This window comes from Myodes glareolus, chromosome 2, assembly GCF_982192425.1.
Source record: "Myodes glareolus chromosome 2, mMyoGla1.1, whole genome shotgun sequence".
Taxonomy (NCBI): Eukaryota; Metazoa; Chordata; class Mammalia; order Rodentia; family Cricetidae; genus Myodes; species Myodes glareolus.
In genome coordinates, this window is record NC_142027.1 from 96,840,736 (window position 1) to 96,865,312 (window position 24,577).

The 24,577-nt window shown below is 51.2% G+C and overlaps 1 protein-coding gene across 3 annotated transcripts; it reads left to right on the forward strand.

The window, feature by feature from the left end:
• The first annotated feature begins 3,541 nt into the window (after positions 1-3,541).
• Positions 3,542-23,557, forward strand: Aifm3 (AIF family member 3). 3 transcript variants are annotated; one of them, XM_085684489.2, is made up of 22 exons: positions 3,542-3,830; positions 5,264-5,454; positions 5,884-6,064; positions 15,528-15,741; positions 15,984-16,093; positions 16,296-16,405; positions 16,484-16,528; positions 16,730-16,826; positions 16,910-17,022; positions 17,412-17,498; positions 18,084-18,175; positions 18,265-18,395; positions 18,507-18,622; positions 18,727-18,798; positions 18,886-18,949; positions 19,476-19,552; positions 19,651-19,768; positions 20,941-21,039; positions 21,765-21,840; positions 22,327-22,431; positions 22,964-22,984; positions 23,205-23,557. In XM_085684489.2, the coding sequence occupies exons 3-22, from the start codon at positions 6,034-6,036 to the stop codon at positions 23,242-23,244; spliced, it is 1,818 nt and encodes a 605-aa protein (XP_085540615.2). In that variant the 5' UTR covers positions 3,542-3,830; positions 5,264-5,454; positions 5,884-6,033; the 3' UTR covers positions 23,245-23,557. The 3 variants fall into 3 exon arrangements, with proteins under 3 accessions (XP_085540615.2, XP_085540619.1, XP_048308327.2); XM_085684493.2 differs by lacking the exon at positions 22,964-22,984 and having other exon boundaries at positions 3,545-3,830; XM_048452370.3 differs by lacking the exon at positions 5,264-5,454 and having other exon boundaries at positions 3,675-3,830.
• The last annotated feature ends 1,020 nt before the right edge of the window (positions 23,558-24,577 follow it).

Here is a 24,577-nt window from a genome sequence, read left to right on the forward strand (position 1 = left end):
TTCCAGTTTCAGCTTTGGTACCTCAAACTCAGCAGCCCCTGTTCTGCTTCCTAAAGCACCTACATACCTGACTCGACATCTGTCTTGTTCTGCCAACAGTCCCGGGAAAGCTGCGGTAGACAGGTTTGTGAACTGCAGGACTTGGACGCTGTAGGGTTTCCATTGCTGCAACAGGACACCATGACCAGAAACCAAGTTGGAGAGGAAAAGGTTTGCTTGGCTTACACTTCCACATTGTTGCTCATCACTGAAGGAAATTGGGATAGGAACTCAAGCAGGGCGGGATCCTGGAGGCAGGAGCTGATACAGAGGCCGTGGAGAGGAGCTGGCTTGATCCTCATGGCTTGCTCATCCTGCCTTCCTATAGAACCCAGGTCCTGAAGCCCAGGCATGGCACCACCTACCATAGTCTGGGCTCTCCGTCATTGAACACTAATAGAGAAAATGCCTTAAAGCTGGATCTCATGGAGGTATTTTCCTCCATTGAGGCTCCTCCCTCTCTGAGGACTCTACCTTGTGTCAAGTTAACACACAATCCCAGCCAGTACAGGGTCCCTAACCTCTCTAAACCTCAGTTTCACCATCCTCTGACTAGTGGTGAAGAATAAAGAATAATCAGACCTGCTGGTGTATGGCTGTAATCCTGGCTACTCCAGAGGCAGTTGAAATGATAGTTCGAGGCCTGACTGGACTACAGAGTCAGTCCAAAGCTAGTCTGGGCAATTTAATGAGACCTTGTCTCAGAATGAAAATATATAAACAGCTGGACAGTGTTGGTGCACGCCTTTAATACCAGCATTCTGGAGGCAGAGACAGGCAGATTTCTGTGGGTTCAACCAGCTTGGTCTATGTAGTGAGTTCTAGGACAGCCAAGGCTTATACATAGAGAAAACCTGTTGAAAACCCTGTCAAAACAAAACAAAACAAAATAATGGTTGAGTATAGAGGGTAGTGGCAGAACAATTTTCTAGCATAAGTGAGACCATGGATTGAATCCCCATAACTTCAAAATAAATAAAAAAAAAATAGTAAATCAAGCTGCATATGGTGGTGCTCAGCCACTCAGGAAGCCAAGGCTTAGATGGCAAGTTTCAGAGTAGGATGGATGGCTCAGTGATTAAGGGCGGTTGCTGAGCGGTTCCCAGCATCCACATAGCAGCTCACAAACAATTCCAGAGGACCCAACACCCTCTTTTTTGACTCCACAGGCTCTGCATGTATCTGGTGCGTAGACATACAGATGGACATGGAATAAAAATAAGTATATTTTTAAGAAGATTTCAGACAGGTTGTGGTGGTATATACTTTTAATCCCAGCACTCTGGAGGCACAGGCAGACAAATCTCTGTGAGTTTGAGGCCAGCTTGATCTATATAGAGTATTTCCAGTTCAGCCAGAGCCCTATACAGCTAGACCCCTGGTCCAAACGACTCAGCTTGAAGGATGTAGCTCCAGCTTAAACAGGCTCTGGCTTCAGGCCCAGAACCTAGTACAGTGGCAAAGGCCTAAAATCCCAGCCCTAGAAGCAAGAGGTAAGTTCAAGGTCATCCTGGGTTACATAGCAAGTTTAAGGCCAACTTGGGCTGAATGAGACCCTGTTTTAAAAAAAAAAAAATTCCCACAGATCTTTTGTTTCTTTTATGTCACGTACCTTGGTCACATCCACCTCCAATTCTCCATTCCACACCATGATACCCCAAATACCCAACAAAGCCCCCTCCTCCCTTCATGGCCTTTCTTGGTTTTTGATAAGTGTTAGAACTCTTGTCTAGCAAGGGCAAGGCCCTGGCTTCCATCCTCAGCTCTTGGGATAAAAAAAAAAACCGAAATAGCAGTCTACTGAGTCAGTTAGCGCTGCCTGCTGGAATGTTGCCTGGGCTCTGTGGAGGCTCTCGTGCCGATTTGAACAGTTAGCCATAGCTCCAGGGAGTCCATGAGTGCAATGACTGTCGTGTCCAGAAAACAGCACTTCGCAGCTCTCCTCCCTATCCTACAGACCTTACGTTCTTTCTTCCCCTCTTCCACATTTCTCCCTGAGCCTTGAGGAAACGAAACGGGGATTGACATAGACAACCAATTCATAGTCGAGCACTCGGCAGTCACGTATTCTCAGCATTTTGGCTAATTATGAGTCCCTTCGCTGATTGTTGGCCATTGCAGAGAGCAGCTTCTCTGGCCGCTACTGTGTATAAACATGAATAATTAGAAGGCAATTTGACACTTCCATCTAGCAAGACAGCAAGGGCCTAGGACCTGCCTGCCATGGGCTTTTAACCACTTGCATTCTCTCCTGAGGAGCAGGCCTTAAATCCAGCGGCAAAGTGTTTGGTTACCCCATGATTTTTGTGCCACTGTTCCGTCAGTGGATGTGCTACTATAGCACAAAGTGTCCGGCACTAGGTGAGCCCACCGGTGGCTTTTCTTCCCCAGCGGCCTGTAGAGCACCTCCTGTCTCTGTGAGAACTAGCCAGCAGAGAGGAAGTTTCCAGTTTAATTTCTGTGTGTCCTGCAATGAAGGTGTGTGGTGTCCTCAGCAACGATTTTACCATCTAGTCGTGGGCCACCAAGAGCAGTGGCAATAGGCAGCTTTTGTTGTTGTTTTTTGTTTGTTTTGTTTTTAAGTGCATATGAAGTCACAGCTTTCATTGTTTTTCTTGCTAAGATGAGGCTAGAGGCACAAAATTATCAATGTGGATGTGAGGCCAGCTGGTTTGAGGTCAAGAGAGCATCATGCCCTAGCACAAGCATGCCTCCAATGATGGGCCTCTTCAATGGGGGGCAGCATTCATGGTAGAAACCAAACTCCTTGCCAAAGAGGACTGTCTTGAGACCTCTGCTTTTGTGCCCTGGGCAAAAGTCAGTCCCTAGAGCCATCTTTCCATCTGTAAAATGGATTGGGAAGGAGCAGGCGAACACCGCTTACTCCCAGCAGGCCTGTGAGCCCATGTATTTAGCAATAACAGAAATACTTCCCTGAAGTACTACCACTGGCTATAGTTCTAGAGGAACAACCACTAGGTGACCACAGAGGCTCAGAGACGGAATGAGATGGGCTGAGAAAGACAGTTGAAACATCCAGAAAAAGTGGTACTCCGACCTGGGCAGGCAGGCCATGGCTTCAGGGAGGGAGGGCACCATGACGACTCCCGGGAACTTCTCCTCAAATACTAACAGGTTGGGAAAAGAAAATGTAATAAAACGTGACATGTGTGCGAGTGTGGTAAGATCTAGGAGAGCTAGGAGGGTCATGGCTTGTGTTTTCTTCTGGGACATTTCATCCAGAAATTTAACCTCACCCGGCCCCCGCCGAACAAGGATGGTTTGGTGACCCACACCCTGTGCGCAGTGTCTCTGGGGGGTCTCAGGGTGACTCAGATGCAGCCCGGCTGCCCTCTCTTTCTCCCTCTCGGCAGGTGGCTGGAAGCTTGACGTTGACCCTACTTTGCTGCGGGGCGGGGCAGACGCCTCGGGCTCGGGGCCCGCAGTGTAGCCGCAGCGCCAGCCCCGCCCCCGCCCGCTCCGCCCTGCAGGCCGGCCGCAGCCGGGCTCGGATCCCGAGCGCCTGTCCGCCTGCTCGCCCGCTAGCCTGCCCGCCCGCGTCCACCGAGCCAGGTGAGCGCGCCTGGCTCTGTCTCGCACGCGCCCCGCGCCCTTGCCTTGCGCGCTAGCCCGTCTCTACCCTGGCGGTCGAGTTGGGCACTCAGGAGGCTGGAGCGACCCCGATCCTTGCTGCTGCTCCCCAGCACCCCTTTCGGCTGCCTGGAGTCCCCCACCTTGTGCTGGTCGGTTGGTTGTCGGCTGCGTTTGGCAAGGGAGTCGCAAAGAAGCCGGTAAGGGTGCTGGAAAAGGCTTCCCAGACCGAGAAAATTGCACGTGCCAAGGCAGGGAGAGTGGACAGGACGTTGGCGTCAGCACCCCCCCCCCTAAATGTGAATCACAAGCTGAGGCGCTCCAAGGCAGCAGTCCCCAGGGCACCTGAAGCCACAGAGGGCCTAGGCTAGGCAGAAAAAAAAACCCGACCTCCCACCCAGCACACACCAGGAGCGAAGAGAGGGACCTGGATGGGCAAAAGTAGCAGGTTTTGGGCTGACCTGTTTCCAGCAGGGTCCTGGGGGCCATGCGGAGGACCGGGGAACCTCTGTGAGGTGGGGTAGCTCAGAACCTGCTTCAGGTTGCTGGAGTTCTTGGGACATGGATGCAAGCTTATAATGCGGAGTGTGTAGCAGGCAGGGTTAGAACTTTTCGGGGCAGCAACATGCAGAGGTCTCTCCCTGCAGGCCCAAGTAACTTTGCCTTTGAGTTGGGATGGCTGGCCCCAAGTTGGCCTAGCACATCATAGGTGGAAGGCCTGGTCCCCACCAAATTTCCCGCTAGGCCTGAGGCCCCACGAGTAAACTCCTGGGCACCTGGGAAGGGAGTGAACAGCTGGCTTGGACCCCAGGGTCAAAAGTCAGTCTGTTTGTAGGACCTCAGGCCCAAACAGGTGAGGTCTAAAACCAGGCAGGAAGGAAGTGGGCCGAGTTAGGCACAGGGGAAACCAGGACCTCAGAAAGGGCTCTCTGGTTCCCAGGAAGAGGGCAAGTAGGGCAACTGGCAACTGAGTTTTATAGACATGCCTTGGTGCCAGGGGGGAAGGGCGCACCTACGTGGCTTTGGGCTCCTCCTCACCTGTATTTGCTGCTACCATCAGGAGCCAGCAGTGACTGGGCCTTTCCCTCCTTCTTGGTCCCCAGTCCCTTCCTGGGGTCTGGGCAAACAAAGTCAGTCTCAGCACCCCTTTAGTGTAGACTTGAGGAAGAATTTCTAGGTGAGGTGAATGGGCCTGACTGCTGATAGAATGTGGAGAGGTCAGTTGTAAACAGGGTAGTTACACCTTTGTCCTGAGCCTTCCAGAGTCCACGTCTTCCGAAAGGCCCACCTGTGCAGGAGGACACGTGGCCGCAGTGATCTGTTTATCAAGTACTCTTGGCCTCCAGTTTGCAATCTTAGAGTGATCTGGGGACCTCCGAGAACCCTGCTCATCGTAGGAGTTATTAGGGTGGGAGTGGGGGGACCACACAGATACCCGACCTGCTGCTTGACAGTGATGAGACCTGGAACCACAATCTTTCTACCTTCTGTGGGGCGTGACCTCGGCAGTACACAGCTAGCATGGGGGTCGGGGCATTCATCACTGCTGGGCACAAGGCAGAGCTGTGTGGTCGGTCTCTCTCTTCCCCAACCCCATCAGTCCTGGGCTGGCTGCCCGCTCTTTTCCCCACAGAGCTGGGTTTCCCAGGGGACCAGTGGCTTGGCCTAGCCTCACACCCACAGCCCCCTCCTGGCCACGACTCACGCTAGAAGGAGGGCCATACCCTCCTGGACCCTGGCCCTCCCTGCCCTGCAGTCCAACACCCAGTAGTCTGTCTCCATTGCTGGGCTGGGAGCAAGGAGCAGTGGCTCCCTTGGAAGGAGGTAGGTGACTAGGGGTTGCTAGTCAGGGTAGTGGCCAAGCCTGGGACAAGACCCTTGTCATTCCCATTGGAGGAAGAGGACTCTGGTTCCTAGGATTTGGTGCAGACTTGGAGGACTTTCCTAGGAAAATGGAGAGTCCCAGAGTCTCTCCTGGGGGAGAGAGGGGAAGTCTGGGGTCAGGTCTCTGCAGCTGTCGGCTACTTGGAGAGTGACAGACACTAGGGCCCTAAGATAAAGGGAGTGTGAGGTTCCTATGCCTGGAAACCTCAAAGGGAGACAGATGCTTCAGAGTACCCACATCCAAGTTCTGAGCTCCCCACGTAGGACTCTTCCAGGGCTCCCCTCCCCGCTGCCACCAAAGATGCCTCTGACTCTACCCACACCTTCATCAGCATCCACACCTGCACCAATGTCCCCTCTCACCTGCAGGCCCTAAAGCTGTCCAGCTGGCATGGCAGCTCCAGCGTCTCTGAGGACCACAGGGGGTCCAGTCCTTCAGGGGACATCGTAGACCTTGGACAGCCGGACAGCCTGCCATCTGTGCTCCCGCCAACCAGGCCAGATCTCAGGCCATTCACCATGGGCGGCTGCTTCTCCAAGCCCAAGCCAGGTACCTCCCCTTCTCTGACAGCCTCCCCCTCCCTCTCTGCACTCCACCAACCTCCAAAGTAGGTCAGGCTAGGCAGGAGCCCAGAATGTTAATGCGCTGTAGGCAAGAGGGGTGAAGGCCTAGGAAGGCTCTCCTGGACTCTCCCATGGCAGCCCCTCTTTATTTGGGGCTTCGTGTGTTGGTGGTGGGGACCACAGTCGATCCCTCTTAGAAAGTGGAATCTGGAAAGTTGGAGAAGGGGCTACTTCCTCCATCGCTCGAGAAGAGAGGCTCTAGGAATATTCTTAGCCGCAGTGTGAGGCTGTTTCCCTCTCTGTAAAATGGACCTGACACTGACCTTTCAAAGCAGTTGGTAGGGTATGATGGGCGGGTCTCTTCGCCTCGTCGTGGTGATAGCCGATGTCATCTCTGGGCCTCAGCTCCTTTTTCTGTTTCTTTTTTTTTTTTTATTTTTGTCTATTTGAGTTTTTGTTTTTTGAGACAGGGTCTCACTATGTAGACCAGGCTGATCTCAAACTTACAGATATCCTCCTGCCTGTGCCTTGCAAGTGCTAGGCTTAAAGGCATGCACGATTGTGCCCTTTTCTCCTCTGTTTATATAGGAAATCCTGGCCCTACCGAGCCCTAGAAGCCCCAGCCAGATAGGGTTATTCTGAGGTAGGAGAGAACTTGGAATCTGCCCTGACACCAGACTCAAGTCTTTGAGTTTCTCCCCCAGACCACACATTCCTTCTTCCCTAGTCATAACCTCCAGGAAGCAGGACCTGTCACCATGACAGGATACAAACCTGAGGGCTTCAGAGCCCAGGCAGTGTTCCACCCACCCCTACCCAGCTTGCCCTGGCTGGCTCACTCTGCCAGCTTGTGTAGCTTTCCTTACCTGATACCCGTCAGCTCGGTTACCTTGGGACTCAGAAGACTTTTCTCCCTTTCTTGGGTCTGCGGTAGGACTTGGGGGAGGAGGCAGAGCTGTGACCCACTGGTCGTGGTGGCAGGAGCTGTCCTTCCTTGCCTGAGTCTGGACCAGGTCCCCCAGCCTCTGCCACAGGTACCCACTGTTTTTGTGCCCCTTCTCGGAGTGGACAGGGATGTGCCAGCAAGATTCCACGTGAGTCACATACTGGGTACCTGTGGGACTGCTTGGCTGGCAGGAGCCCAAAGAAACAAGACATCATCTATAGTTTCTTTTAAATAACCCCAAAGAGCTGGCCTAAGAGGGACCCCTGACTCGCAGACTTCAGATTTAGAGCTAGCCACTGTCCCCTGACCCATCCCTTGTCTGCTGCTTTGTTATGTGACTTTTTTTAAGGCAAGATCTCATATAGCCCAGGCTGGCCTGAAACTCTTTATGGAGTTGAAGATGATCTTGAACTTGTGATTCTCCTACCTCCACTCCCTTAATCCTGGAATTACAGGACTGTACCATTAACCATTAGTTATATTTGGTACTAGGTATAGAACTCAGGCTTTGGGAATGCTAGGCAAGCACTTTGCCAGCTAAGCTATAAGTCATAGTTCTTTTTTGATTTTTTTAAACTTACTTTTATTATTTTAAATTGGGTGGAGTCAGTGGGGTGGGTGTGTGGGTGTGTTTGCGTATGTACGTAAGTGCAGGTGCGTGCAGACGTCAGAAGAATCAAACCCCCTTGGATAGGGTTATAGGCTGTTGGGAGCCACCTGATTTGCGTGCTGGATCTCAAACTCTGGAGGAACAGTATGTGCTCTAGCTCTGCTTTTGTTTTGTTTGTTTGCTTGCTTTTTAAAAAAGGATCTATTTATTTATTTACTTATTTGGTTTTTGTGTAGCAGCCTTGGCTGTCCTGGAACTTGCTCTGTTGACCAGGCTGGCCTTGAACTCAGAGATCCATCTGCTTCTGCCTCCTGAGTGCTAGGATTAAAGGTGTGCACCACCACGCCTGGCTCTTTTTATTTTATGTATGTGAGTGTTTTGCCTGCATGTATGCATATGTGCAGTGCCTGTGGAGGCCAGAAGAGGGCGTCTAACTCCTGAAACTGGAGTATGCATGGTGTGGGTGCTGGAAATCAAGCCTGGGTCCTCTGCAAAAGCAGCAAATACTCTTGACCTCTGAGTTACCACCCTCCCCCTTTTGGTTTTTGATTTGTTTGTTTTGGGGGTTTTTGTTTTGTTTTGTTTTTCGAAACAGGATTGTTCTATAGCTTTGGAGCCTGTCCTGGAACTTGCTCTGTTGACCAGGCTGGCCTCAAACTCACAGAGATTCACCTGCCTCTGCCTCCCAAGTGCTGGGATTAAAGGTGTGTGCCACCACTGCCTGGGTCACCACCCCCCTTTTTAAAAAAGCCATAGTTGTACTATGTAGCTCTCAATGACATAGACTTCACTGTATAGACTAAGCCAGCCCAGTGCTGTGAGCATCCCACAGGCCGGCCTCACAGACCTTGCTCATCACACCCAGTTTATGTTTTTAAAGCTTTGTATTTTAAAGGAAGAGAAACTGATCTTGGCTTACAACTTGAGGGGACACATTTTGAGCTGGTGAAGGTCTGGCTGTGGGTGGCTTTGTGGTGGTGGTGGGAACCTTCAACAGCTGGCTACATCTGTCATTCCCTTTCCCCAGAATGTTACTGTGTTTCTCGGGCTGGTCTCAAAGTGGCATTGAGACCATAGACTTACTACTCAGAGACAATGGTAAAAGTTGGACTTTTTAACCTCCTACCTGTGTGACCAGGACCTGATTACCCCCTCTCTGGTCCGCCATGTCCTCATGTAGAAAACGGGGTGACTGTGCTGGCCTCTGAGCCTGGCATGAAGTACTCGCAGGTGTGATTGTGTTCCTTCCTCTCTGAGGTGGATTCTGGTTGCAGCCACAGACTCAGGCTCCAGTCAGGGCTGAGGCTCAGGAAGTTTCAGGATGTGGGCGTGCGTGTGGGACATGGGCACTTAGCAGCAGTCAGCAGGGGCTATGATGAGACCAGTACACATAGAAAATTTTTTAATTGATTTTTATTGAACTCTACATTTGTATCTGCTCCCTTCCCTGCCTCTCCTCTCCCCTCCCCTTCAACCCTCCCCCAAAGTCCCCATGCTCCCAATTTACTCAGGAGATCTTGTCTTTTTCTACTTCCCATGTAGATTAGATCTATGTAAGTCTCTCTTAGTGTCCTCATTGTTGTCTAAGTTCTCTGGGATTGTGGTTTGTAGGCTGGCTTTCTTTGCTTTATGTTGAAAAACCACCTATGAGTGAGTACATGTGATAATTGTCTTTCTGTGTCTGGGTTACCTCACTCAAAATAATGTTTTCTAGCTCCGTCCATTTGCCTGCAAAATTCAAGATATCATTATTTTTTTCTGCTGTGTAGTACTCCATTGTGTAAGTGTACCACATTTTCCTTATCCATTCTTTGATTGAGGGGCATTTAGGTTCTTTCCAGGTTCTATGACAAGCAAAGCTGCTACTAATGTAGTTGAGCACATGTCCTTGTGGCACGATTGAGCATCCTTTGGATATATACCCAAAAGTGGTATTACTGGGTCTTGAGGAAGGTTGTTTCCTAATTTTCTGAAAAGTCGCCACACTGAGATCCGAAGGGCTTGTACCCGCTTGCATTCCCACCAGCAATGCAGAAGTATTCTCTTTACCCCACAACCTCTCCAGCATAAGTTGTCATCAGTGTTTTTGATCTTGGCCATTCTTTCAGGTGTAAGATGGAATCTCAGAGTTGTTTTGATTTGCATTTCTCTGATGACTAAGGATGTTGAACATTTCCTTAAGTGTCTTTCAGCTACTTTAGATTCCTCTGTTGAGAATTCTCTGTTTAGATCTGTACTACATTTTTTTTAAATTGGATTATCTGTTCTTTTGGTAACAATTTCTTGAGTTTTTTTATATATTTTGGAGATCTGGCTTTTGTCTGATGTGGGATTAGTGAAGATAATTTCCCATTCTGTAGGCTGTCATTTTGTCTTATTGACCTTTTCAGTTTCAGGAGGTCCCATTTATTAATTGTTTCTCTCAGTATCTGGGGTTATATTTAGGAAGTGGTCTCCTGTGCCGTGTTCAAGTGTACTTCCCACTTTCTCTTCTATAAGGTTCAGTGTGGCTGACTTTATGTCAAGGTCTTTGATCCATTTGGACTTGAGTTTTGTGTACGGTGATAGATGTGGGTCTATTTTCATTCTTCTACATGTTGATATCCAATTATGTCAGCAGCATTTGTTAAATATGCTTTCTTTTTTCCATTTGATATTTTTTGCTTTCTTGTCAAAAATCAGGTGTTCAAAGGTGTGTGGATTAATATCCGGGTCTTCTTTTTGGTTCCATTGGTTCTTCTGTCTGTTCTTATGCCAATACCAGGCTATTTTCGGTACTGTAGCTCTGTAGTAGAGTTTGAAGTCAGGGATTGTGAACGTAGAAAACCTTTGTGCAAATTTTCTCCTTTGCTGTACTTCAGGGCAGTGTCTTAGTGTTGTCAGCATTTACCTCCTGAGTCCCTCCTGTCGTGTTCTGGAGGGTTTTTGTTCTTGAGACAGGGTTTCTCAGCATAGCCCTGGCTGGCCCGGAACTTGCTCAGTGGACCAGACTGACTTCGAACTCACAAAGATCTGCTGCCCTTCCTCCTGAGTGCTGGGGTTAAAGGTACCCAACACCATGTCTGGCAGTTCTTTATTCTTCCTAAGACTTTACACCAGTTTCTTCCCTATGTCATAACTGGTAGCAAGTGACCTGAGATGATGGCTCAGTAAATAAAATACCCACTACACAAGCATCAGGGCCTGGGTTCGAATCCCCAGAACCCACATAAAAGCAAGATGTGGTGGTTCATACCCCTTAGTATTGGGGGTTGGAGGAGACAGGCAATGTAGCCAGGTAGCCAATCACTGGAGCCTGGGTTCAGTGAAAGAGCCTGTATCAAAAGAGAGAGAGAGAGAGAGGAGGAGGAGAGATAGAAAATGACAGAAAGATTCCTGACATCAGCTCCTGGCCTTCACATGCACATACAGACATGTGTGTACATCCCCCATATTCCCTAAAGCACGCACACACAGACATCTCCCCATCCTGAGTGCCCATCACACACTATTAAAGCACGCACACACAGACATCTCCCCATCCTGAGTGCCCATCACACACTATTAAAGCACGTACACGCAGACATCTCCCCATCCTGAGTGCCCATCACACACTATTAAAGCACGCACACGCAGACGTCTCCCCATCCTGAGTGCCCATCACACACTATTAAAGCACGCACACACAGACATCTCCCCATCCTGAGTGCCCATCACACACTATTAAAGCACGCACACGCAGACGTCTCCCCATCCTGAGTGCCCATCACACACTATTAAAGCATGCACACGCAGACGTCTCCCCATCCTGAGTGCCCATCACACACTATTAAAGCACGCACACGCAGACGTCTCCCCATCCTGAGTGCCCATCACACACTATTAAAGCCCGCACACACAGACGTCTCCGCTGTCCTGAGTGTCCATCCACACACTATTAAAAAGAAACTAATAGGAAGTACAGTTCTCCTGGTCTATCTAGCTGCCTGTTGTTTTGTTTTGTTGGCTTTTCAAGCCAAGGTTTCTCTGTAGTTTTGGAACCTGTCCTGGAACACACTCTCTAGCCCAGGCTGGCCTCAAACTCACAGATCTGCCTCTGCTTCCCGAGTGCTAGGATTAAAGACATGCACCACCGCAGCCGGGCCTATCTGCCTTTTATTAGACATTTGCTTTTTTACCATGTTTGCCAGAAAGCTCAAAGCTAGTTGACAGATCTCTTTTCCCAGGATTTGTATGTGTAGCTCAGTAGAGTATGTGAGAGGCCTGGTTCAATCCCTGGCACAAAAAGCAAACCAAAACAAATAAAAGACCTGAAAACCACTACTGTGGTTTCAAAAATGGAATTTTTGTTCTTGTTACATACATCATCAGCAAATGGAAAAGTGCCCTTCATTTTTTCCTAGCCCCCTTTTAAACCCATGCTCAACCGGAATTCACTATGAAGCCCAGGCTAGCCCAGAGCTCATGACAATTCTCTGCCTCAGGCTCCCAAGTGCTGCAATTACAGGTATCAGTCACTACTCCTGACAGGTGTCAGTCACTACACACTCCTGACAGTGTGTCCCTCTCCTGTGATGCTGAAGACAGAACTAAGTGTGACCCTATCAATGGTCTCTGCCATGTGAATCAAGTATCCTGAGGCCCAGGAGGTGATGACAGTGTCTGGGGGGCTGATGGCTCATGGGATTGGTGTCGACCCGGCTCTTTGGGTAAGCAGAGTCCTCTACCTAGTCTTCCATTTGCTGCTTCTCCTGACTTAATGACTCCCCAGGAGAACGTCAGTGAGCATGCCTTGGAGCTTTCTGGAAGGAGGAAAGACTAACAGCCTGGCTTGGAGGCTCTCCAAGACTGTTCCTGTGGACTCCCACAGTTCTCACGGCTGATGTCAGCTGAGCCTGACATATTTTTCTTCTTAATTCTTCCGAAAACATTCTAACACCATTACATAAAGCGTGTTAGTCCCCATCCCTACCCCCACGCGACAGCCTCTGCAGTGTGGCTGTGTCCTCTCCACCATGTCCAGTCTGCTGATTGCCTTTGTCCCCTGCAACAGCTGGGCCTGAGTGGGAGGCTGGGATGCCTGGATATGGAGGGGGACTTGACCCAGCATGCAAAGATCAAGGACCCATTCAGGGCCTACAGTGCCAGGAGGATGAAACCATGGGAACTGTACCTGAGTGTGAGCGAATCACTGTTGGAGGGACAGGGGTCCCGGGTAGCAACGAGTACAAACATGGGCCAGGCAGTGTGACTCAGCAGCCAGGCTGGTCCTTGTAACCTTTATTTCTGGGTCTGAGGTCAAGGGGTTCAGAGGTAAAAGCAGAAAAGAAAGCTTTGATGCCTGGAGGCTGGAAAGAGGAGCCACCTGCTCCTGCCATAGCTCATGCTGTGCCAGGGGCTTAGCTTCCTCCTCCCCGGCCTCCTCCCTACGGTAACAGCCCAGGAGACCGGATTATGGCTGCTCAAAATTCTGTTTATTGTTCCCTTGTAATTAAAAAAAAAAATACCCCAGGCATTTCATGGGAATTTCGGGAAATGCAGAAAAGTTTAAAGAAGAAAACGCCAGTCCACTGCTACCTCCTGCTGCTGGCCTGGTGTAGGCCCCGCAGACACTGTGCAACCTCTGCGCGCTAACCACGGGCCTGCTTCTCTGTGCTGCCATAAGTACCCTCGGTGACTTCACTGTCAGGGCTCCAGACCCTGTCCACAGAGACGTCATCCAGTTGGGGTTTGGTAAATGCTGAATGAATTCTAAACCGATGGATCTAGCTATAGAATGAAGCTGAAGGGCTACACACAGAGAAACCCTGTCTTGAAAAACCAAAACAAAACAAAAAATCGAAGTCCACACAGTGGTGGTGCATGTCTTTAATCCAGCACTCGGGAGGCAGAGGCAGGCAGACCTCTGTGAGTTCAAGGCCAGCCTGGTCTACAGAGTGAATTCCAGGACAGCCAGGGCTACACAAAGAAACCCTGTCTCAACAAAATAAAACCAAGACAGACAGACAGACAGACAGACAGATTAAAATTGAAACTGGGGCTGGAGAGATGGCTGCTCTTCCAGAAGAACCAGGTTTGATTCCCAATTCCCACATGGCAGCTCATAACTGGTTGTAACTCCAGAGCTAGGAGAATCTATTGCCCTCTTCTGGTCTCTGTGACTACCAGGCTCACACATGGCGCTCAGACATACATGCAGGCAAAACACCCATATACATAAATAATTTTAAAGCATATATAAGGGACTGAAGAGGTGGGCCAGCACTGGCTGCTCTTCCAGAGGAGCCAGGTTCAGTTCCTAGCACTCACATGGCAGATTGTCTGTGGCTGTAGTCACATGGGATCCAATGCTCTCTTTTGGTGTGCAGACAAACACATATATAAAACATCCACATACATAAGTAAATAATTATTTAAAAAATTTTTAGAGGTAAAGAAGTTGAAATCATATCCTGTACTTTACCTCCCTTTTTGTGGTATTAAGAACGTTGATTCCAGGCTTCACCTGTGCAAGTCATTCTGCCACCAAGGCGTGCCGTTCCCTGAGTACACTTCCCCCGCAGGGTGGATTCGACTCATTCTGTGTCTGAGGAGGACCTTACATTCCTGACCCTCCTGTTTTCACCTGCTAGGTATTGGGATCACAGGTGTACACTACTCTGCTTTGTTCTGGCTTTTACACAATTAATTTATCTTATTGTTACTGCAGTTCTGCGGATGGAATCTAGAGCCCGTGCATGCTTCACAAGCTCTGTCCACTGTGCAGTAGACACCGTTTTCCTTTTAGATTTACTTTTACTGTTTTGTGTGTCTAAGTGTTTTGCCTGCATGTACATCTTTGCCCCACATTCGTGCCTGGTGCCTGAGGAGGTGGTGAGCCTCCATGCGGCACTGGAAATTGAACCCGGGTCCCATGCATCAGCAAGAGGTGCTCTTAATCACTGAGCCAACTCTCCAGCCCTAGGCAGTCATTTTTTTTTAAATTTTTTTTTTAATTATATTTATTTTGTGTGCACTGGTGTTTTGCCTGCATGTATATCTGTGTGCGGGTGCTGGATCCTGGAGTTACAGACAGTTGCGAGCTGCCATGTGGGAGCTGGGAATTGAACCTGAGTCCTCTGCAAGAACAGCCAGTGCTCTTAACCACTGAGCCATCTCTCCAGCCCCCCCCTTTTTTATTTTTAATTTTGAAAAGAATAAACTTTCCAAACTGGAATAGGTAGTGTCTGCCTTCGCTGGAGAGGCGAAGCAGGAGGATCAAGAATTCAATGCTGTCGTCAGCGCTGTATTGAATTTGAGGCTATAGTAGATAGTATATAGTCCAGCTATACAAGACTGTCTAAGAAACAAACAAAACCCCTAAAACATGGCAAAACATATTCACAGCTAATGGGAAAGTTCCAAGGACCGTGATTCTTGTCCCCACCCTCCTGCCCTTCTTGGTTTTTGATGTAGGGTCTCACTTTGTTTCCTAGGCTGGTCTGGGACTCATGAAAGTCCCGTTCAGCCTCTGGAGTGCCGTCACTACCCGTGTGAGCCACTATCCCCAGTGAACTCCGCTTCTCCTTGCCCAGAGACACTAACTGTGAGCAGGGACGTCGTCGTTGCCGTCTTCAGATAGATGAGTGAGGCACGCAGGTTCTTCCCTTCCGCCTCTGGAGGAGACGGCTCTGCTGTGAAGAGCTGTGTTCTAGGACTCCTTCACTAGTTTTGTCCTTGGGAAAATAGAAGTTTCTGGGCTGGCTGTAGCTCGGTGTGGAGTGCTAGCCTGGCCTGAGGCAGGTCCTGGGTTCTTCACCACGAAGAAACCATACAAAAGTGAATTGAGCCAGCTATCTCTTGCGGGCCTCTGCTTGACCTGTGGGCAGGGAACAGAGCTGGTCCAGTTAGGGCTCATGGCTGCTTTGTCCACAGTGGAACTCAAGATTGAAGTGGTGCTGCCAGAGAAAGAGCGGGGCAAGGAGGAGCTGTCCGCCAGCGGAAAGGGCAGCCCCCGGGCTTACCAGGGCAATGGCACAGCCCGCCACTTCCATGCCGAAGAGCGCCTGCCCACCGCGCAGCCCTACCCCAGCCCCCAGGACTGTGTGGAGGCTACTGTCTGCCATGTCAAGGACCTCGAGAATGGCCAGTGGGTGCTAGGCTGCGAGGGTGGTGGCGGGGCCTGAGGTGGAGGGCATGGGAGAGGCCACACGTGAGGGGTCGGGCTGAAGCTGCGGTCTGAAGTGGACTGTGACTCTTGGCACCCTGGGTGCAGCCTTTTTGCTTCTGCTGCTCTGGCTGTCCCAAAGACTGGACCCTGGGAGGAGGTGCTTACAGGAGGACGTGACTGGTTTCTGGCTTGACCTCTAACTGAACACAACTCCTCCCCAGGATGCGGGAAGTGGAGCTGGGCTGGGGGAAGGTGTTGCTGGTGAAGGACAATGGGGAATTCCACGCCCTGGGCCATAAGTGTCCCCACTATGGAGCACCTCTGGTTAAAGGTGAGCAAGGGCGGGGTACGTGGGAGATGGGATACGATCATCCATGCCTATATAGGGATTCCTGCAGGTCCCAGGACCCTCATCCATTTGTGGAGTCTCCTGGGGGTGGGGTGGGGAGGTTCAGTGGGATCCAGCACCCATGGAGCCCTAAAGAACAGTCTCTGGGCATGGCTCTAGCCTAGCGTTCATTTGCCTCTTGTAGGTGTACTGTCCCGGGGACGTGTGCGCTGCCCCTGGCATGGCGCTTGCTTCAACATCAGCACTGGGGACCTAGAGGACTTCCCAGGCTTGGACAGTCTGCATAAGTTCCAGGTAGGGTGGGAGCCTGTGACGTGGAGTCAGAACTGAAGCATCTCAGAGTTTGGTGCTGATGCTGTGCTGTCCTCCCAGGTGAAGATCGAGAAGGAGAAGGTGACTGTTCGGGCAAGCAAGCAGGTACCGGGTGACTCGGGTTCGATGGAAGGGTTTGGAATAGGTCGGGAGGATATCTTGGCTAGAGAGGAGCGTGTTCCAAAGCCCTGTGGTGGAAGGGAGTCTGGTGTGGGATGGGATGAGGGATTGCAGGTGGAGAAGAGGCTGGGCTGGAGCTTCAGGAACCAAGCTCCCAGCTGCCCTTCCCCCTCCTACCACTCCCAGGCCCTGCAGCTGCAGCGAAGGACAAAGGTGATGGCCAAGTGTATCTCTCCAAGTGCTGGCCACAGCAGTAGCACCAATGTGCTCATAGTGGGTGCAGGTTGGTGTTGGGGGTGATGAAGGAAAGGGGAAGCGTGGAGGGTGGAAGAGCCCTTGGCCTTGGCCTATGGTCCTGTCCCTCAGGTGCTGCTGGCCTGGTGTGTGCAGAGACACTGAGGCAAGAGGGCTTCTCGGACCGGATCGTCCTTTGCACACTGGACCGACATCTGCCCTATGACCGGGCCAAGCTCAGCAAGGTGGGAATGGGGCAGTACCTGGACCCTTATTCCTCCAGGTCCCTGTTGCATCCATGTAGAGCCTTGCCTGGCACTAACTGGAGGTCTAGCTGACTGTTTCCTCCGGTCTCCCAGGCTTGTCTGTGGTGCTCTCAAGAGATCTGAGTTTCTCGAGTTCTGTCTTATAGCCCCCATGTGACCCAGAGTGACCTCACCCTCCCTGGGCTCTGTGTCCTCTCTAGCACTTGGGAGGCAGAGGCAGGTAGATCTCTGTGAGTTTGATCTACATAGCTAGTTCCGGGACAGCCAGAGCTACAAACTTGAGACCCTATCTCAATAAAATAGATAAGTAAGTAAAAAGGAAACAGAGTAGTCATCGTCTGGACTTGACTCGTGACCATGTTCCCCAGTCCCTGGATGCACAGCCTGAACAGCTGGCCCTGAGGCCTAAGGAGTTCTTCCGGGCCTATGGCATCGAGATGCTCACTGAAGCCCAGGTATGAGGGGAAGGGTGGAAACTGGCAAAGAGAAAGCTTCACTGGTTGGCGCACGCCTTTAATCCCTGGAGTTGGGAGGCAGAGGCAGGTGGATCTCTGTGAGTTCGAGGCCAGCCTGGTCTACAGAGCAAGTTCCAGGACAGCCAGGGGTACACAGAGAAACCCTGTCTTGAAAAGCAAAAACTAACAATGACGACAACAACAACAACAAAAATAAAAAAGAGGAAAGCGCTTCAAAGGAACCAGAAATGACATGAGGCCACATGTACCCCTGGGGTGTGATGATTGCTCAGCCCTTCTGTCCAGGCCTGGGACCAGCACTGAGCCTTCTTACTGGCAGGGTGGGTAGGGAAGATGGTCTGACCCCAGTTTAGACAAGAGGGCCTAGTGGGACTCAGAAGTGTAGAGACAGCTTTGAGAGGTTAGTGGATGCCTGGAGTTTAAATAAAGGAGCCCAGACTGGGGACTGCCCCGTGGTTGCTGCACAGGAGCCTAACTTCTGGGTTCAGGGGATCTTGGAGCTCAGAAGTGAGCAGCAAGGCCCAGGCCTGTGGCAAGGTCTCCCTCTGCCCACGGGGGTTACAGGTGGTCACAGTGGATGTGAGAAATAAGAAGGCTGTGTTCAAGGATGGCTTCAAGCTAGAGTATAGCAAGCTGCTGCTGGCACCAGGAAGCAGGTAGGTGGATGTCTTCTGCCTTTACCAGACACTCAGTAGCTGGGCATCAGCCAGGACGGGAGGCCCTCACTAATACCTCCAAATCTTAGCCCTAAGACCCTGAACTGCAAAGGCAAAGATGTGGAGAATGTGTTCACTATCCGCACCCCTGAGGATGCCAATCGTGTGGTGCGGCTCGCCCGTGGCCGCAATGCTGTTGTGGTGGGAGCAGGCTTCCTGGGTGAGTAGCCTCAAGGGATGTGTGTGGTGCTTAGCCACCATGGCCACTCCCCAGGATGTGCTGGCCCTAGGTGTCAGAGTGCCAGCCTTGCCACCCCTGCTCATCACCCAGGGATGGAGGTGGCTGCCTATCTGACTGAGAAGGCCCACTCAGTGTCTGTGGTGGAGCTGGAGGAGACACCCTTCCGGAGGTTCCTAGGGGAACGTGTTGGTCGTGCCCTGATGAAGGTGATGAGTCTGTTCCAGTGCCTGGCCTGTGGACACCCTGATTGACTAGCCTAGCCCCGGGTCATAGTCTCACCCACTGCCCGTGTGCCTGCTTGCTTGTACAGATGTTTGAAAACAATCGGGTGAAGTTCTATATGCAGACAGAGGTTCTGGAGCTGCGGGCTCAGGAGGGCAAGGTGGGCTTTTCTCGCCGCGGATGCTCTCTGTGTCTCTCCCTGGGCTCAGGAACTGTGCCCGTTTGCTCATCCACTCCCTCCCCACAGCTGCAGGAGGTGGTCCTGAAGAGCAGCAAGGTTCTGCGGGCAGATGTCTGCGTGGTAGGCATTGGTGAGTAAGTAGACACGCAGGCGCTAGTGAACAGAGCTGCCATACACACTTTCAAGTGACTTAGGACCATTACTTGAGCCTCACCTTCCAAATCTGTAAAATGGGACCCCAGTGGTACCCACTTTACAGGACCCTTGGGAAAGATGTGGACCTGGCTTAGTCCAGGCCTCACAGAGCAGGTGACTGCTACCAACTGATACATAGGACGCAGATAAGCCTCCGATTGGTTCCTGTGCCAGATAACATAGTAGTTTGGGGGGAGCCAAGCTGGATGATGTCAGCACAGGGTTGAAGAAGCATGGCTTGTAGATCCTCATCAGGGAGTTCTATACCACATACTGGGGCAGACAACTCCTGGGGCTAAATGCTAAGCACCTGCGGATGGAGGCACAGAGGGTAAGATTCATGAAGGCCCAGGTGGGTAGCCTGTGAGTGGTTGATCTGGGCAGGCAGGTAAGAAGGGCAAAGAGATGAGGTGGGAGAAAGGTGGGAGCAGAGTGTGGATGCATGGCTTCTGTCCTGTTAGGTGCAGTGCCTGCCACGGGCTTCCTGCGGCAGAGTGGCATTGGTCTGGATTCCCGAGGTTTCATCCCAGTCAACAAGGTGGGCTGGATGACGTAGGCAGGGTGCTGGGTGGGGCATGGCTGGAGGCCCACGTCAGCTCCTGTAGCACCCACCGAGTCCTGGCCCTCTCCCCACAGATGATGCAGACCAACATCCCAGGCGTGTTTGCTGCCGGTGACGCTGTGACCTTTCCTCTTGCCTGGAGGAACAATCGGAAAGTGAACATCCCACACTGGCAGATGGCTCATGCCCAGGGTATGGCCAGCCCTGAGGCAAGTTAAGGGCTGGAAGGCCATCCTAGGGTCTCAGCCACCTTCAGGCCCATTTCCCAGTCGTTGATTTGGGGTCTTAAGTTCAAGGCTAGGTGATGGCTTGTTAACAAGCCCCATCCAGTGATCAGCATACAGAGGCCTCTCTGCAGAGACCCTCTGTATACCGTTTAGCTTGGCAAAGCCCTCTCCAATCCTGTGTCCTCTCCTTTTTTGTTCTCAGGGTCATGTATTTGGCAGGATTCTCCCTTGACCAGAAACCACCACAGAGGGTTCGAGAAAGGGTCTGTTTAGTTGGCTGACTTCTCACTTAGGGCCTGTCTCTCCTCACCGCTGTAATCTCTGTGCACTCAGTTGCTTTATGAATCCCCAGAGGCCGCTGTGTAGCCCAGGCTCATGTGGGTTTATGGAACTGCCTCCGCGAACATTTGGTAGCCACCAGGTTTCCTGAGCCTCATGGACTATGTCCACCTGGTTGTCATCCCGAAGATGCAGATAGTAGTGTGTTAATCATTTCAGGGCCTTAAAAAGACCTCCAGATGTCTAGTCTTGGACAGGGAACTTGCCCCATACATCTACCGTCCTTTCATTCTTCCTTTGCCATTATCTGGAGGACAGATAGTAATGGTATCTCCCACCCAGTATCTGTTTAAATTCAAGGTCTAAAGCTGCGGCTAGAGAATAGAGAGCCAAAGGCTACTCCTTGGCCAAGTATAATTAGGACTTAGGGCTGTCCTGAGCTTAAGTGTATCCAGCTATGAGTCAGGCGGAGCTTCAGAGGTGGAAAGCCACCCGTGCTAATTCCGCAGGCCTCATGTGGGCTGCCATTTCTCCTCCTGGCCTTTGTGCTCCAGCGTTGTCGTCCCTTGTTAGATATGTCTGATTAGTTTCTGTGTACACAGTTGTGAAGTAGTTCACAACCCTAGTAGGCCTTTCAGATGTTCAACAGATCAAAGAGGAGCAATGTAAGTGGATCTCTTGGGGTCCGTGTTCCCTCTGTACCAGTTAACTGCATCCAAAGGTGGGCTGTAGGCTGGACATGGTGCCTTTTTTGGGGAGTCCTGGACAACAATAGTACCTGTCAAGAGTGGGCTGAGGACAGGCAGTGTTGGGGTGGCGAGGGGAAGGGTTAGGCTCTAACCACCCTGGGTCTTTCAGGGCGGGTGGCAGCTCAGAACATGCTGGCACAGGAGGCGGAGATCAACACGGTGCCCTATCTGTGGACTGCCATGTTTGGCAAGAGCCTCCGCTATGCGGGTAACTAAAAACCTGTAGAGGGTAGCTAAAACCCATAATGGGGATGGGGGATTAGCCTTCAGCGCTAGGGGGTAGGGCCTGAAGGTCCTTTGGGATTAAGTGTAGGGTTGGGTGCAGTATGAACCAAGAACTGGCAAACAAGCTGACTTAGTACAGGTGTGGTTGTGTACCATAACCAAGCAGTCTGAAGGTTAAAATGGGAAGATCAGGAATTGGAGGCCAGTTTGGGCTAAATGTTGAGACTTAGGTGGCAAGCTAGGACCTATTCAGGAGAAGGGGATTGGTGAGATTGCTCAGTGGGTAAGGGTTCTTGCTGCCAAGCTACTGATCTGTTTGATTCCCAGGACCTACACAGTGGAAGGAGAGAATCAATTCCTGCAAGTTGTCTTCTGACCTCCACATACGCATGTGTGTGCACACATACTCACAAAATAAATATACTTTAAAAAAAAAAAAAGAGTAGGACCCAGATGATGGTGGCAAATGCCTTAGGCCAAGCACTCAGGAGGGAGAGGCAGCTGGATCTCTGAGATTGAGGCCAGCCTTGTCTTCAGAGTGAGTTCCAGGACAGCCAGGGCTGCACAGAGAAACCCTGTCTGGAAAAACAAAAACAGAGATAAGAGAGGGCAAGGGGGAGAAAGTAGGGAGGTTGTTGAGAGGGCAGAGTAGGGAGCCTATGAAGACTTTTCCCTTCCCCAGTTTACATGGGTACCCTCCTCCCACAGGCTACGGAGAAGGCTTCGATGATGTCATCATTCAGGGGGATCTGGAAGAGCTGAAGTTTGTGGCTTTTTACACCAAGTGAGAGAAATGGGGTGCGATGGAAGCGTGGGGCAGCGGGAGTGCTATTGGGAATGGATGGCCATAGTGCTACCAAAGCAGGAGGGACTTGGCTAAAGGGAAGTGAAGGGCAGAGGGGTAGCTGGGTAGGCGACCAGGATTGCAAGGATGAGGAGGCAGTAATAACCCTTCCACCGTCAAACAATATTGTGTCTTCTGAATAGCTCTTTAGATAAGTGTTGAAACCAAAGTGGGTTCTACAACTAGGAGAAGCATACTGGTGCAGAGAAAGGGTGATGCTAAGGCTGGGCCCATCTCTGCACTGTGCCAAGGACTGGAACTTCCAGAGCTTTCTCGTGCAGCTGACAGTACTGGGAACAATAGAGGGCTGGGTGCTCGGGACATCTGTTTTCCTGGACAAGAGCTTCCCAGCACCCCAGGTGGACAGAAGAGCATTGGGATCTTCAAGGACCATTCTAGTGGTCCTCAGGCTCCTTCTCTCTATAGAGGTGATGAAGTGATTGCTGTGGCCAGCATGAACTACGATCCCATTGTATCCAAGGTGGCTGAGGTGCTAGCCTCGGGTCGAGCCATCCGGAAGCGGGAAGTGGAGTGAGTGCGGGTGTGGGAGGTCTTGGGATGTGTAGGGTGTCCTGGGTAGGATCTATTCAAGCTCCCGTGGCCGTCCTGTAGACTCAGTTTCCATGGCTCCTGGGTAGGCTTTAGCAGCAGATGTGATTACAGGAGCAGAAGGGAAACAGGTGTGTGCCCCAGAGTGGAGCCAGTGCTGAGGGGTGGAGCCCAAGCCGGGGACTCCTGACCAGTATAATTTTGGACTAAGTCTAGGAGGGGAAAGACAGCTAGTGATACCCCGGATATGCCCTACACAGAGATGTGGGGGCTGCATGCTGTCTGGGAGGCACTGACACTAGCCATTACTGCATCCCAGCACAGTGCCAATGAGAGTTTCCCTGTAGCTTGACCCATGTACAGAGAACTTCCAGGAACGAGGGACAGGCCAAGGGTTACTGAGGCTGTCTGACAGGGGTAAATCCTAGGGTGGAAACACCGCAAGACCCAGAGTAGACCTGATAAATGACATGCTTTCTTTGGCCTTCTGTTTTTCCCTCTTGCCTTCGCCAAGGTTGTTTACGCTACACAGCAAGTACGTGTGTTCGCGCCCTTCCCACGGACTCTTCTGAGCCTTTCTTCCCCGAGCCCAATTCTCAAACCCTCCTGCCCTGCCCAAGTCCATTTCCCTGCTGGGTGCCAGGCTGGGACACACAGCAGTCTCTATTGCTGTTTTCAAGTGTCCTTTGCTCATGGTGCCTAGAATGGGGAGCCTACCCTCTTCTGCCCGACTCATCGTCCTCTCATTCCTGCAGAACCGGCGACATGTCTTGGCTCACAGGGAAAGGATCCTGAGCTCTCCTGTGGTGGACTTGGGCAGGCCTCTGGGGCACCAAGGTCAGAGGTCACGTCCTGGGGGCAAGTGCCAATCTCCAACTTCCCAGGATCCCCCAGGGTGGAATCTGAGTCCTCCCAAGGCCAGCCTTCAACTGTCTGCCTCCCCTCCAGAGAGGCTCCTGCTGCCTCCAGAAGATGGTCCATCCAAGGCCTCAGCTGTTATTGACAGCTGGTTTTAGAGGCACAACAGGTTCTGCCTGTTTCCTCTCTCAGGACTCTTCCCAGCAAGACCCTGCAACATGACCTTGAAATTAAAACACGTGTACCTGCAGATCTGTGTCCCGGTGTAATTGGGCCAACACTCGAGGGAGAGCTAGGTATGGTGTGACATACCTGTAATAGCAGAAGTCTGAGTCCATACTGAGCTACATGAGATCTTGTTTTGTTTTCAAGAAGCCAGAGGCAGCTTTCATATTTGCCCACTTAAGAAAGACAGGAGCTGGGACCCAAGGCAGACTCCATGCTCCTCACAGCAATCTGAGCTGTTTTATTGCCATTATTAAATCACCACATTGTTATATATTCAGAAATAAAAATACTCAGCTGGATTACAGTAGCCCCTCAAAAACTTGCCCAGTCCCACTCTGGATTTCTTGATGATCTTTTGTACAGCCAGGACAGCCATTGTGAAGCCGCTCATGACTTCACCTTTATTATTTTACGTTTATAAGCGCTTACCACAAAAAGAAAATATACAACCAAGTTGAAATTAGAAAACCAATTAGCTTTTGCCTGAACTTTCTGAATCCTCATTTCAAAGGTGAAGGAACAGTTCAACTGGCATTAAACTACATGTTAAAATACATGGTTCGTGGTGAGGCCAAGTGCAGTGCTTGCCCATCAGGTCCTGGGTCAAATGGAGAAATAGATGAAGCTCCTGCTCCTAAACAGGAACGGAGATCCCAGAGGTTCTCCGCCACCAAGAGTCCCGGACAATAATAACGCCAAGGGGAGAGGGGAGCACTGCAGGCAAGTTTGGGGGGTGCAAACAGAAGGCGGACGGTGGAGCCGCCTGCAAGCCGGAAACCTCATTTGGGAGTTCCGGGGGTGGTAGCTTCCGGGCGATGGCAAAGTCCAACTACAAGTCATGCTCTGGTCAGAGCGCGTTTCCAAAAAGGGGAAATCCAAGCCGATTCTTGGTCACAAATGTTTTCAGAATGTGAAGTGCAGACATATAATAACGTAACAACCCCGCCGCAGGATCCTTGACAGCTTGCCGTGGGGCGGAGAGCGCAAGGCTTGTCGGGAAGGCGGGCCTAGCGTGCAAGCTGGCCGGACGTGCTACAGCATT